The sequence below is a fragment of the Triplophysa dalaica genome, chromosome 9 (assembly GCF_015846415.1).
Source record: "Triplophysa dalaica isolate WHDGS20190420 chromosome 9, ASM1584641v1, whole genome shotgun sequence".
NCBI classification, from domain to species: Eukaryota; Metazoa; Chordata; class Actinopteri; order Cypriniformes; family Nemacheilidae; genus Triplophysa; species Triplophysa dalaica.
Window position 1 is genome coordinate 23,416,568 of NC_079550.1, and position 14,696 is coordinate 23,431,263.

Here is a 14,696-nt window from a genome sequence, read left to right on the forward strand (position 1 = left end):
TTTACATAAAATAAAGTCCAGTGCAATTTTTTGAGAATCGTTAACAGTGTTTATTCGGCTGCTGAAAAGATTTTCTTTTGAAGTAGATTCTGAAAGGAGTCTGAATCTGTTTCTGGCCGGTCACAGCCGTTTACTGCTGAATAAAATCACTCATTCATTCACTTTATTTCAACTTTGGACGTAATGGGATGACAAAACATTATTACAATACAGAAATACATTCATAAAAGCAGCTGTAATTGTGGCAAATGCTCCTTCATCTTGCTTTAAAATTAAAGTTAAATGTAAAACAAATATTCAAATTACACGTCAAATATAAATAAAATAGAAGTGAAGATAGACACGACTGGTAATGTTGTGTGTGTGTGTACTCCCTTCTTAGAGTAACTTGATGTGTAAACTCTAGAGGGAAAGACACAATTGTGTCTCTTAAAGTGTCCGTTTAAAATTCACGTGGCAAAAGGAGAAATAGAAACGAAGTCATTTTCTCTTCATGTGGTGCGATGTTTTCTGTGGTGTCACCTTCTCGAAGGGCCCTTCGTAGGGCCATCGATCCTGTTTGGAACGCACCGATTTTGTCTAGAATGGATAGCGCTGTTTCCACTGGGCATGCGCACTTCAATGGCGCTTCATTTTTGTTCCGCGTAAAACAGTTGATTTATATTTAGTTATTATTGTACGGTTAGGTTTTGTGTTGAGGAAGGTGAAGGTGTAATTTATTGTAATTATATGGAGAGATGTTCACCACTTCCGGCCGTAGCTGTATCCCTTCTAGCACATGTGTATTTCTTTCGTTTTAATGTTTATGGCGCATGTCACATGATACGTGCGCGATGACGTCACTGCGTCTGTATCAACAACACAGCGCAGCGCGAGAGCAAACGGATCAGAACTGAAGAGACTCGAGTCGGTCGCTGCGGTTCCATCAGTTTTAGATCGGATTGAATGTGTTGTGAGTGTTAATATGTGTGTTTGTGTGCGGTCAGTCGTGTGTTGAACGGATAACAGCTGAGCGGAAGACACGGTCAGTCCTCACTGCACATACACACACCTGTCTGTCTGTTTACACACTCGACACACACACACACATGAGCATATATACTGTACTGTCATACTCTACACACTGTGTGCTAATGTGTACATGTGTGTGCCTGAGGTTACAGTACACTGACACACACAGGTCTGCTGTTAATGATTAGAAAAACAGCCCCAATGAATAATGTCATCAGTCACGTGACTATAATGTAGTATGTATGTATTATATACACACATGTAGGTTATCCTTCTTTAATGTCAACTTTTATAAAAAACATTGTAATAATATAGTTGGTGTGTTTGGGTGCGTGTGTGTTTACGTGTGTGTGTTTGTTTGTGTACGTGTGTGTGTTTGTTTGTGTACGTGTGTGTGTGTGTGTACGTGTGTGTAGTTGTCAGGCTGATGAAGGAGACAGTATGCTGGAGATGTGCTGCGCTCGTGTCCGCTCCGCTGTGGTCGGGCTGGTGCTGGTGCTGATGCTGTGCTGGTGTCCGCCCGTGGACGGCAGTAACGTGGTCATACAGAGAGACGCTCAGTTTGATGTCACTTACTATGACACGGTCACCAGTGACAACCAGACCATCTACTCGTACAACCACACCGTCTCCAGAAACAAGGCAGGAGTCCAGATGCACTTCACAAATACTCATTCATACTCTGATCACACTCGCTCAACCCTCTCTCTCTTTCTCTCTCAGACGGAGGGCGTGCGGGTGTCGGTGGAGCTGCTGTCAGAGAGCGTTCAAAGTCCGCTGCTTTTCGTGGTCAGACAGAAACAGGCGGTTCTGTCGTTTCAGGTTCCGCTCATTCTCAGAGGCTTGTGAGTACACACCTGTCGCCGTCACACCTGTCGCGGGCGTGTCCGACCACAATCTCGTCTCGGTTTAATTTTGACTCAGATATGATGGGAGCGAACTTTGACCTTCCATCAAACAAAGCCATGTTTTTCTCCTGTCACTTCCTGTTGTGTTCACGTGTCACGAGTGAGTGTGATGATGTGTTCAGGTATCAGAGGAAGTATCAGTACACTCAGGTGGGCCGCACGCTGTGTCAGCCGCCCACTAAAGCCGTGTCGGAGATGCAGTTCTTCTATGTGGACGTGTCGACGCTGTCCAGCGCTGGTGTTCACTATCAGCTGCGTGTCAGTCGTGTGGACAGCTTCAATCTGTTGTGAGTCACTCGTGTGGCCAAACACAGTTCAGTCTGCTGTTGAGAGATTCTGTTGACCACACACTGATGCACTTCTCTCTGTGTGTTTACAGGACAGATAAGAAATTCAGCTTCAACGCAACGCCATCCCAACCCCAGGTCCACACACACACACACACTTTCATTTTACGTGAGGCCTTTTGTGGTTCTTTAGTGGGGATTATTCTGCATTGTGTAGAAATAAATCAAGTGTTGAATCAACAGAGAGATAAATGTCAGTCTGATGATGTCATACTCATGTGTTTTATAGCGACACAGGTGTGTATGGAGATGTAGTGCTGGAGTGTGTGTAATGAAACTGTGTGTGTATGTGTGTTTGTGTAGTTCTTTAAGTATGTGTTTCCTGATGGTGTGGACACTGTGATCGTGAAGATAAACTCACAGAAGAACTTTCCCTGTTCGGTCATGTCCATACAAGACATCCAGGTGAGGTTAACAACACACACACACACACACACACACACACACACAGAGTCAGATATGTGAAAACGTCCGTCTCTCTCTCTCTTTGTCAAGTGTCCGGTCTTTGATCTGGATAATAATGTGGCGTTTATTGGCATGTATCAGACTATGACCACCACTGCTGCTATCACAGTGCAGGTAACACACACACATTTGCACAAACACATATAGACTCACAGGGTCAGTGTGTTGTGATGATATGTCAGTGTGTTTGATTTGTAAGTTGTGTGTGTTCCAGAGGAAGGATTTTCCCAGTAACAGCTTTTACGTGGTGGTGGTACTGAAGACTGAAGATGAGGCGTGTGGAGGACCGCTGAGGTTCTACCCCCTCTTACCCGGTTAGACCAATCACAGCACACGTCACACTGCTCAGGGCTCATGACAGCCTCACTTAACTCTCTCTGTGTGTGTTTCAGATGAGCTGATGGACGCTGGAAATCGCAGTAAAACTCTGGATGTGATCGTGTCTCCTGCCATCAACTGTGAGCTCAACACCATCTACTGTGTCTATTCCTCCATCTATTCATTCCTCCTTTCATCCATTCATCCATCCATTCATTCATTCATTCATCCATCTATTCATCCATCCATCCATCCATTCCTCCATCCATCCATCCATCCATTCTTCCTTCATCCATCCATTCATTCATTCTTCCATCTATTCATCCATCCACCCATTCATTCCTCCATCCATTCCTCCATTCATTCATTCATTCCTCCATCTATCCATCCATTCATCCATCCACCCATTTATCCATCCATTCATCCATCTATTTATCCATCCATCCATCCATCCATCCCTTCATTCATACCTCATTTCATCCATCCATCTATTAATTCATCCATCTATCCATCCATCCACCCATTCATTCCTCCTTCCATCCATCCACCCACCCATCCATTCATTCCTCCTTTCGTCCATTCATTCATTCATCCATCCATCCACCCATTTATTCATCCATCCATTCATTTGTGTGTGTTTGTTTCTTCAGCTGACGTGTATGTGATGGGAATGCTCTTCTGTCTGGGGATCTTCCTCTCCTTCTATCTGCTGACGTTTCTTGTGGCGTGTGTGGAGAATAAGAGGTAAGACATGTGACTGTCCATCACCATAGAGAGCCCCTCCCCCTCATGATTGATAAATGTCGGTGCCATTATTTCCAATAATTAGAGTAAAGACTTAATCTTAGGAACATGTTAAATGACCTGAACAAACCTCTTGACTCCTGTTTACATGAATGTTTAATGAGCACAAATGATGATCTCAGACAGTCAGTGTGTGTTACTATCCATCGTTTTAATATGTTCGCGTCAAATGCAAAACACTGGCATGTGGACGTACTTAATTCGGCGAAGTGATGAATATTGAAATATGATGCCATTGATTTGCCGTTCAGGTTGTTTCTGTATGAAGGTAAGAAGCAGATACTTCTGATGGCCAGTTGTGCATGTAAACATAACCATTGCCTGCGAAGTGACAGCCAATCATGTCTCTCTCATTCTCAGGATGAACAGGAAGAGGGAGGGGCTTCTGCACCCGGTCGACATCTCTCCTGCAGAGACAGGTAATGTTTGTTTGTGTTAAGATCTCTGTTGTAATCCTGTAGATCAGTGGTAAGAGCATTGCGTTAACAACGCAAGGTTGTGGGTTGGATACATATTTAGAAATAAATGTATAGAATATTGCAATGTAAGTCGCTCTGGATAAAAGTGTCTGCCAAATGTGTCAATGTGTAATGATGATGTTCACTCTTATATTCTCTCTTGTTTCTTCGCATCTGTGTGTTCAGCATCCCTATTGGGTAAGACCTGCGCACGTGCGCGCATGTGTGTGTGTGTGTGCGTGCGTGCGTGCGTGCGTGAGTGAGTTACAAACACACAACACTGGTTCAGCATGTTATCACCCACTGCGTACACACATGTACATACACTGCTTTAAACTTACCGGAACAATAACAACATACATTCTGTCAATAATCACAAGATGTTGAGTCAAAAGTTTTAGGACAACAACATTTTTTTTGTACATAAAGAAATGTATTATTCTTTTCACCAAGGTGGCAGTATTTACAAAAACTGTAACTTTATCAAACATTATTATTATTATTATTACTTTCTGAAGTATCACGTAATGTGTAATGTATGAATCTCAGTCTTTAGCTGTGGTGACATCTTAAGTCTGGTAAGAAAACACTAGAAGCTCATCCATCTGTTGAATATCTTTATACAGTCCCGAAGCCCTCGCTGCTGTAGAAGATTAATTCTTGATTTCAATCATCATCTTTATTCTTTAAGGCTGTATTAAATAGATCAAAATATATTCTATTGTTTCAGTTAAAAACATAAAATGTCCTAAAACATTTGACACGCTGCCGTTTTGTGAGTGACGAGTGTTTTTACATTTCACTCCTCATTTCAAGATGATTGACATGCTGAAACCATAGCAACGCTTAGACCTCTCATCACTATACATGACTAACATGGATGTTGTGTTTGTATGTGTTCACACTGCATTAGGGATGTAATGATTCATCGTGAGCCGGTTGAAATGGATTATAATATGTGACAATTTAATCCGGATCAGATGTTGTTTGAGTCGCAGTGCATGTTTTGACCAGCGGGGGCGCTGTGTTTACGGCAAATTTAGAAAACATGGATTTTTGTGATACTGACGAAATGTCAGAAATTAGGGCGTCAAATGATTATTCACGATTAATCGCATCCAGAAAAAAGTAAGTATTACATAGTATGTCTGTGTACTGTGCATATTAATTTTGTATTTTTAAACACATGTACACATACAAGCATATATTTAAAGGTCTCCACATACAACCACAGCAAAAAAAACAGCTTACTGCAGCTAAACATATTAACGCACATAATGTATTAATATACATACAGTTAAACTCCAAGTGTCCATCTGCACTTATATACAGTAAGTTTAACAGTGGCTTTGAATGGTCTAATTAGCCCGTGACTGACTTAGCTCCCTTCGCTATCATATGCTAACGTGATCCTCCTATACATATGCTAAATTTATGTCATTTCAGACTGTTGATAAATATTACTCACATCAGTAGTTTCGTGTTGTTCAGTCGGTCTCGATCCCGCTTGAGGAACAACTTTGAAGCTAATCCTGCTTGTACTGTCCCATGTTGAAAAAGTACTCCAGCTTGAAGTGATTCACGCAAACAAGCAGGATTTTACTGATGGTTTCTGAGGGATTTCCATTTAAAATAAAATACATCCACCCGTCTCTTCCTAGGTTTGGACTCTGTGCAGCGACTACATTGCATGTTGTTTAGCCATGGCGTCACGTACAACATTGTTGCTTGTGAAACCAACAATGGCGGACACGGTGGGTGGAACTGTGTAGATTAAGGGGTGGTAACATTATAATAAAATCCGCTTTGAACATCTCAACCAGAGTGAAATCTGAACGGCTCAATTTCTCACATGCTTGCAAAGAAAGGCAAACTGAAACTAACTTACTGGGTTCTTATTTTTCACGTTTTCTTTGTTGCTAGATGCCCCCGGGGCCTGATTATAGCACTTAAACACAGAAAAAGTGGGGTTTTCGTATGATGTCACCCTTAAGAAGAATTTTACATAAAAGTGTATAAATATTTATATATAATTTCAATTGCTGTTTAATATGAATAAATGCATCTAAATATATGTACATGTAGGTGTATGTTTTGAATTAATAAAAAGAAAATTAATATGCACAGTATACAGACATATATTTTGTAAACACAAACTTTTATTCTGGATGCGATTAATCGGTTCACAGCCCTAAAAAAATCCTAGAAAAGCACAAAGTTTGTTTATTTTTAAGAGACTTTTGTATTAATTGTTTTTTTTTTTTATTATTTGAATTTTGTTTTAAAATTGCTGTTAAACATTTTGTTATTTAACATAAAATATTTTTTTACAAATAAATGTGCAGCCTTTGAGAAATAATGAAAGAGCGGTTGTTCATTTCTAATTTGTCTCCACTCATTTTGTAAGAAATAAATCATCTGGTGGATCAGTATCAGGAATTGTATGACATCATGAATCCTCACATCCCTACACAGCACTTGTGTGATATAAATCAGCTTGTTCTGAGAGTGAATTGTGTTGCAGCTTTCACACAACAGCTTCCCTTCATTAACCTCTTTTATCTCCATTTAAAGATTGAGTCAAATGAACTTTCTGTTGTTTGACTGTGTTTCAGGAAAGGCTCCTGTGTCTCCATGTGAATACGGCTCATTTGGTGAGTACATGAATGTGAGGATGAATGTTTTTATTTGAATCATCATATGATTCTCTCTCTCTCTCTCTCTCTCTCTCTCTCTGTCTCTCTCTGTCTCTCTCTCTCTCTGTCTCTCTCTCTCTCTGTCTCTCTCTCTGTCTCTCTCTCTCTCTCTCTCTCTCTCTCTGTCTCTCTCTGTCTCTCTCTCTCTCTGTCTCTCTCTCTCTCTCTGTAGCTGATAATGGCAGCACATTGAGCTCTGAGGCGGTTACAGACAGTTTAGCATCAACTGATGGGAACTATGGATATCTGGGTAACACACACACACACACACACAACAGTATTGAGTGTTTGTATTGGCAGGTGACTGCCCTGTCCTCTCTCTCTCTGCTCGTGTGTCATGTTCTCTGCTCTTTAAACCGTTTATTTTTGCCACAGGATTGGGGAGTTTTAAACGCAGATCAATCACACTACATCATGTAGCCGTCTGCATTGGTGACGCGCCCACTTTATCAATCAGCCAATCAGCACCATCTTATAAAATCCCACCCTTCTAAAATCAGACATTTCACAATCATTGTTCAGAACGGAAGGGAATCCCTCTGATGTCCTGAAAGTTTATTATTCATACGTAATTAAATAATATTTGGAAAGAAATTGAATGTGGAATCAAAGCATGTGTTAGATAATCTAATGAATGATTGGATGATGATGATGATGATGATGATGTGTGTGGTGATGGATGTGTGATGATGACCTTCATCAGCTGAAATATTTCATGTGTGTGTTTTTCAGAGCGTTCACTGGAGAGCGTCGGCCGCAGTCGTCGGGAGTCTTTGAGTTCAGTGGAAGAGGACGATTATGACACGCTGGCCGACATCGACTCGGACAAAAACATCGTTCGGACGAAAGTATGAAATTGAATACAGAAATGATAGAGAATAAAGATTAGTTTTGAGCTGAACGATTATTTCTCGCTCACAGAAGTTCTTGTGCGTCTCTGATCTTTCTCGCAAAGACAAGCGCGTCCTCAGCAAGAAATATCAGATCTACTTCTGGTGAGTCTGCCGCTCTCAAACACAGATGACACAACTGACCGGTCCAGACGCACTGATGTGTCTCATGACAGGTTTATCTACCACGGTCACTTTAATGTCATGTTAATCACACAATTCTGTGTAGTCTATGAGCACAATAACACTGGCATTGATGTCAGGTATTCTACATTTCTTTTTTTTATGGAATGCAGTTGAAGCTCATGACATGAAAGGCAGAAGACAAGCATGCTTTTAACTCACAGATCCTGACATCACATCCTCTCTGAACTATTAGACCGTATGCGACTCATGCTCATGATGTGTTTGTTGTGTCTGTAGGAACATCGCTACAATCGCTGTGTTTTATGCTCTTCCAGTCATTCAACTGGTCATCACCTATCAGACGGTACTCTGTGTGTCTGTCATTGTTGTGTGTGTCGTGCTGTGCCATGTCGTGTGTGTGTGTGTGTGTTGTGTGAGTGTATGATTATTGTGTGAGTCTGTCATCTTGCGTGTTTGTCCTGTGTGTTGTGTGTGTGTCGTGTTGTCTGTGTATTGTGTTGTGTGAGTGTGTCATGTTGTTTGTCGTGTGAGTCTTTCATTGTTGTGTGTGTGTGTTGTGCGTGTGTGTCACTGTTGTGTTTTTCTAGTTGTGTGTGTGTGTGTGTCATACTGTTTCATGTTGCGTGTGTGTTTGTCATGTGTGTGTTGTTTCATATTGTTTGTTTGTTGTGTCATTGTTGTGTGTGTGTGTCATGCTGTTTGTATTTCTTGTGTGGTGTTGTGTCATGTTGTGTGTGTGCCGTGTGATGTGTGTGTTGTTGTGTGATTTTTGTGTCTTTATTCAGAATTACGATGACTGATATGTTTTCTCACAGGTTGTAAACGTCACAGGAAATCAAGACATCTGCTATTACAATTTCCTGTGTGCTCATCCACTCGGAGCACTCAGGTGTGTGTGTGTGTGTGCATATTAAACTATATAGTGTATGTAGTACACACCAGAAATCTCACATCAGTGTAAATGTGTTTGTGTGTTTTCAGTTCCTTCAATAACATTCTGAGTAATGTTGGGTACGTGATGCTGGGCCTGCTCTTCTTACTCATCGTTCTTCACAGGGACATCCTTCATCAACGCGCTCTCCAACGCAAAGACACCGCAGCCCTGGTGAGACACACCACCAGCACCAGGTCACACAACCCTACACACACAAAGAGTATCATCATAGGAAGGTTTGTGTGTGTTTGTGTTTCAGGAGTGTGGTATTCCAAAGCACTTTGGCTTGTATTATGCGATGGCCACCGCTCTCATGATGGAGGGTCTGCTCAGCGCCTGCTACCACGTCTGCCCAAACTACACCAACTTTCAGTTCGGTAAGTGTGTGAATGAATAGATAAATACACAATTTGTTTTATTTGTGTTGATCTGCACCGGTGTTGTGTTGTATCTAACAGAAGTGTGTGTTTCAGACACGTCATTCATGTACATGATCGCTGGATTGTGTATGTTGAAGCTCTATCAGAAGAGACACCCGGACATCAATGCCAGCGCATACTCAGCATACGCCTGTCTGGCTGCTGTTATATTCTTCTCTGTGCTGGGGGTGGTGAGATCACACACACACACACACACACACACACAGCTGTGAGATATCACACCGTACATTACCATCACAACAAAACCCATATGTGACTCTAACTTCATTGAAACACGAGAGAAGATATTTGGAGAAATGTCTCAGTGGTTTTGTGTTTAGTCAATGGAGTTCAGTGTTGTTCAAAATATCTTCCGTTGTGTACTGAAGAAGAAACAAACTCAAACAGGCTTGAAGTGAGGACGACTGAAGGAATGTTCAGACCATCACTCAGATCTCATCGTCCACTATTCACAAGTTTGTGTTTGTGCGTGTCAGGTGTTTGGTAAAGATAACTCGGCATTCTGGATTGTGTTCTCCGTCATACACATTCTGGCCACACTGCTGCTGAGCACACAACTGTACTACATGGGCCGCTGGAGACTGGGTGAGTCACACAAACACACACACGTGTGTTGTGATCTGTTGATTTAGTCGTGATCTGTGGCCTGTGTCACGAAGCCAGATGAACAAAGGCTGTCACACAAATTTGGGTCCGAAATTTTTTGTATTTGGCACTCGTTTATATGGTGTCTCTGAATTGTCAAAACACCTATCAAAATCCTTTTTACGGATGCGAAAACGTGAAAACATGACGTTGTATTTATTTTTTAACGTGCAGAAATTTGGGTCTCAATGTGCAATAGGCTTTAGCAGAAAAATATTTTCCCTCTAACATATTTGTTTTAAATCCGGGTGAGAGATACGAGGGGTGTGGCTTCACTGCGTCACAAAAACGTCCCTTCCTCACAGCTGATTGGTCCAGTTTTGGTTTGCGATCTTTAACCCAAATAAAAGCCTGCCGGAGCAGTCTAGCCTAAGTTACCATGGCGACGAAACCCGCTCCAAACCAATCCAGCTTCTTGAGCCTGAAAACTGGGAGTATGCTCAAACTAAACGCAAACTTACCTGGATAAAAACCCAAACTGGCTTCATGATACAGACCACTTGTGATGTTAACTGTGTGTGTCTGTTTGTGCAGGGGTGTGTTTACCATTTTGGGGGCCCTCGTTTGTCTCTGAAACATACCATGAAGTTTGCTTTTAACGCTATCTTGAGCCAGCGTCTTGTTATGATACAATTTTGTTGTCATTGCAGCCTAAGGTTTTCTGCAGCAAAACTTACGCTGCATGACTCCACATAAAGAATGTTGTTCCTGTTAATTTTAGCAATATGTAATAAACGGATGATTGCGCCTCTGGCTGAGCGTCAAAGTGAGGGTAACCCACCCTCTAGCTTTTGAAGTTTTGATTGGTTTAACAGATTATGGTTATTAGATGCGTCCGCTGCAGCGCACGCAGGCCGATTGGCGTCAAAAGCAAGCATCAAACAATTTAAGCGCTTGTAGCTACTAGGGGGCCCCAGAGCTTGCGGGGCCCTACCCATCTGCGTTATGTAGTGGTTAACACCGCTACTATGTGTTTGTGTGTGTTTCAGACTCTGGGATTTTGCGCAGGATGTTGCATGTGATCTACACAGACTGTATACGACAGTGCAGTGGACCCATGTACATTGTGAGTACGCACGCACGCACACACACAACTGTCAGAGTCAATGTGTGTTTGATAACTGTGTGTGTTTTTAGGATCGGATGGTTCTGCTGGTGATGGGAAACATTGTGAACTGGTCTCTGTGAGTAACATGTCAAATCTCTCTGTGAATCACATAAAAGCCACGTTTGTGAGCCGTGTGTGTGTTTTATAGGGCAGCATACGGCCTCATCCATCGACCCAATGACTTCGCCTCGTACCTGCTGGCCATTGGTATCTGTAACCTGCTACTTTATTTTGCCTTCTACATCATAATGAAGGTATGACTCTCATATTGGCTGTCACGATTATGAAATAATCGCCTCAACGCGATCGTTTATTCACTTGTTCTGCATTGTCTGTATATGTGTTTCTGTATGTGTATAGTTGCGTAGTGGTGAGAGAATCCAGTTTCTAGCTCTGGTGTGTGTTCTCTTCACTGCTGTGGTTTGGGGCTTCGCTCTGTTCTTCTTCTTTCAAGGTCTCAGTACATGGCAGGTGAGACACACAAACATACTTGATCTCGCTATAATCAGTCTGGCGAATTGTTTTGCTATAAATGCTAATTGGTCAATAGAGCTTTGAATTTGTGCTAAAATACTCACCATCAGACGATAACATTATGTTTTGATTTGAGCTTTAGTTTTGTGGCTGCGTGCGTGTTTAACAAATAAAACACGAGACCTTATTGATTATATACGAGGACTTTCATTACCTGTGTGGAGGTGTACTGATCCCAATCAAACTGTGTCGCCAGAAAACTCCAGCCGAGTCTCGTGAACACAATCGCGAATGTATCCTGCTGTCGTTCTTTGATGATCATGACATCTGGCACTTTCTGTCGTCAATCGCCATGTTTGGATCCTTCTTGGTGAGTGCAGAGCGTTGGTCCAACCTGAAGAAACCAACCTAAAATAATACAGTCAAATGAACACTTTTCTGTCTCTTAGGTTCTTCTCACTATGGATGACGACCTCGATACGGTTCAAAGAGACAAAATCTACGCGTTCTAACGATCAGCTTTCTACTGACCAACACAGAGACGAGGTGTCCACCAATGAAATGAATATCTTAAACTAACAGTCAAAGGTGGTGGAAGGAGCCTCACACGGGAACTAATGCTATTAAGACATTGAATGTGCCAATCAAACTGCCAGTGCTCCTCCTCGCATTGCCATGGTGACGGTTGATGTAACTAAGTTACTCTGCAGGGCTGTATTTTTGTAACGGTTGGTTGTTTTCTCTTCGCGTTGGTGTCAGTCTGTGGCCTTATGTGTCGTGGTTTTGGATCCATGTGGTTCTGACTGTAAATCCGAGCCGAGTTGCTTCCATCAATGATCTAATGATGATTCTAATGAGAAAAACTGCACTTCTTACAAATCGTGTTTTTACATAGAATGGTTAATAAATAAAGACTTTTTACAGTTGGGTTTCACTGTGTTATACTGTGCATGAATATTAGACAAACATTAGTTTATATGCTTAAGTTTGACAAGGAGTGTTGCTAGCTGTGCCACCAACTTAAACCTAAAAGCTGTTGTTTATTGAAAGTAACTATTTACTCTTCTTATCACTAACATACTTCTTCTTCTGAATCAGAAAATATCCTAAATAAGAAAAAGCATGCGCGTCTGTACGAGTTTAACTGCTCCACCGAGCTTTAATTTTATTTCTCTTTTACATTCGCTTCAGCAAATGATTTGTCTGAATAGTCTGAGACGTATATTCATCATTTAGCTGTAAAAACGATTTTACATATCTACGAGTAAAACAACCCATAATAAATAAAGAAGAATACTAGACATATATTTTATATATATATATATTTCATGATAATTTGCTGAATACGGTGGTGTACGTTTGGGGATTAAGTCAGGTACATCACTTGTATGTTTTTATTTCCTCATTCCCACCAGTTGAATTACAAATGTTATGCTAATAATACTCTCACGTGCTACTTATTTAGTTATTATTAAAATTAGTCGAAAAGTAAGTGTCTTACCTCAGTAAATGGCAGCCTGCTACAGACCATGCGCGAGCTCAGAACCGTCGATTTTGGCGCGCTTAGCTGCTGCACGTCTCCTGCGCGTTGAAACCGTTGAGTGGCCTTTTATGGAACGCGAACGGGGACAATATGTATAACGCGAAACGCGTGAAATTTGGACGCGTCAACACGATCAATTTGTACGAGTAAATACGAATGTTGAGCTCGGGTGTTCGCGTCAGACCGTACACCAGCCAATAGCGTTGCTCTATTTAACATTATATTTGCATTTGTGATGCGATGGCACGTTGCTATATACGTATATAAACATCATACGACCATTTTTTGCGTGAGAGATGAGGCGCTGTTAGGTAATCAAATACCTATGCAAACGTCACACGTAACATTTGTTCGCGAATGAGATCGTAATTGTACGTTGGCATGTTCGTAAGCAAACGTAGAAGTTCTGAGTGATACGTTGGTTGTGATGTCAGTCATGTCATGGGTTGTCATCTCATCTTTCGTCCCAGAATCCCCGTTTAAACTTCTACTGTCAATGAACCTTTACGGACTGCATTGGATTGGCTTCCTCTTATCACACAGGGTGATTTTAATATTATCAAGCTTGCCTTACGTTTACTTTGAAATTTGCCCTGCACATAACATACAGACAGGCCTATGAAGAGATATAGTATGGTGGTCAAAAGTCATACATCTGATTCTTAAAGTACAGTGAGACCTGGAAAAATGATGACAGTGTGTGTGTGGTTTTGTGATAGTTGTTTAAGGGTTTAAAGTTGTCCTGTTCCATTAAACTGTTCCCTGGTCTTTGATTTTCAGCACTTTCTGCATGTTTGTCCAGCTGTGACTATACAATGTTAGATTCATTTTTACAGACTGACAACAAGCACTCATACACAACTATTATATGTCAGTGTGTAAAGATCAACTCAACATCAGAGTTACTGCAGGGCAGAGGTCGGACATGCAGAAGATACTGAACATCAAAGAACATGTGCAGGACCTGGAGGATTTCTCTGAAGATCAGTGTACAAGTTAAATGGCTCATAAACAAAAACTCTTAGACAACAGTCAGACAACACAAACTATAATTGATTGTCCAGGTACATCAAACAGTATTATAAGAATAGGCAATATGTAAACTTTTGAACCGGGTGATTTTTTTTATATATTCAGGTTTTATTCTGTTTTGTGTAATATGTGTGAAATAATTTGTTCAAGGCAGTACTAAAATAAAAACAAATCTTTAAAAGTTCAGTTATTTGAATACATTTAATTTCAAAAGTTTTTAGGATTTTGCAAGGTGTATGTAAACTTTCGACCACTGTGTATTTTCCATATGATATCATAATAGAAATGATGACAATGAAAACCACACACTCTTTTATTTATTCTTATTTTTTAATATCAGAATCAGAAAGAGCTTTATTGCCGAGTATGTATGTTAGCACATACAAGGAATTTGTTTTGGTGACAGGAGCATCCAGTACACAGAGACCATAACACAATAGAATACAGTACACAGATGATTTAAATAAAGGCCTATG

The 14,696-nt window shown here is 41.1% G+C and overlaps 1 protein-coding gene and 1 long non-coding RNA gene across 5 annotated transcripts; one reads left to right on the plus strand and one right to left on the minus strand.

Moving 5' to 3' along the window:
* The first annotated feature begins 843 nt into the window (after positions 1-843).
* Positions 844-12,568, plus strand: sidt2 (SID1 transmembrane family, member 2). 3 transcript variants are annotated; one of them, XM_056756593.1, is made up of 29 exons: positions 844-1,024; positions 1,428-1,653; positions 1,735-1,856; positions 2,042-2,206; positions 2,299-2,344; positions 2,570-2,671; positions 2,762-2,845; positions 2,946-3,045; positions 3,124-3,189; positions 3,700-3,793; positions 4,214-4,272; positions 4,498-4,509; positions 6,927-6,965; positions 7,180-7,257; positions 7,383-7,439; positions 7,740-7,855; positions 7,929-8,002; positions 8,321-8,387; positions 8,860-8,933; positions 9,026-9,149; positions 9,238-9,355; positions 9,452-9,588; positions 9,895-10,003; positions 11,053-11,129; positions 11,201-11,247; positions 11,320-11,425; positions 11,532-11,642; positions 11,902-12,015; positions 12,095-12,568. In XM_056756593.1, the coding sequence occupies exons 2-29, from the start codon at positions 1,453-1,455 to the stop codon at positions 12,155-12,157; spliced, it is 2,562 nt and encodes an 853-aa protein (XP_056612571.1). In that variant the 5' UTR covers positions 844-1,024; positions 1,428-1,452; the 3' UTR covers positions 12,158-12,568. The 3 variants fall into 3 exon arrangements, with proteins under 3 accessions (XP_056612571.1, XP_056612573.1, XP_056612572.1); XM_056756595.1 differs by lacking the exon at positions 7,383-7,439; XM_056756594.1 differs by lacking the exon at positions 4,498-4,509.
* Positions 3,805-14,331, minus strand: LOC130428500 (uncharacterized). 2 transcript variants are annotated; one of them, XR_008907479.1, is made up of 3 exons: positions 13,147-14,331; positions 11,860-12,053; positions 3,805-4,260 (listed from the first exon to the last, which is right to left on the minus strand). It is a non-coding gene; the product is annotated as an uncharacterized LOC130428500 (long non-coding RNA). The 2 variants fall into 2 exon arrangements; XR_008907478.1 differs by lacking the exon at positions 3,805-4,260 and adding an exon at positions 9,047-9,183.
* Between the last annotated feature and the right edge of the window lie 365 nt (positions 14,332-14,696).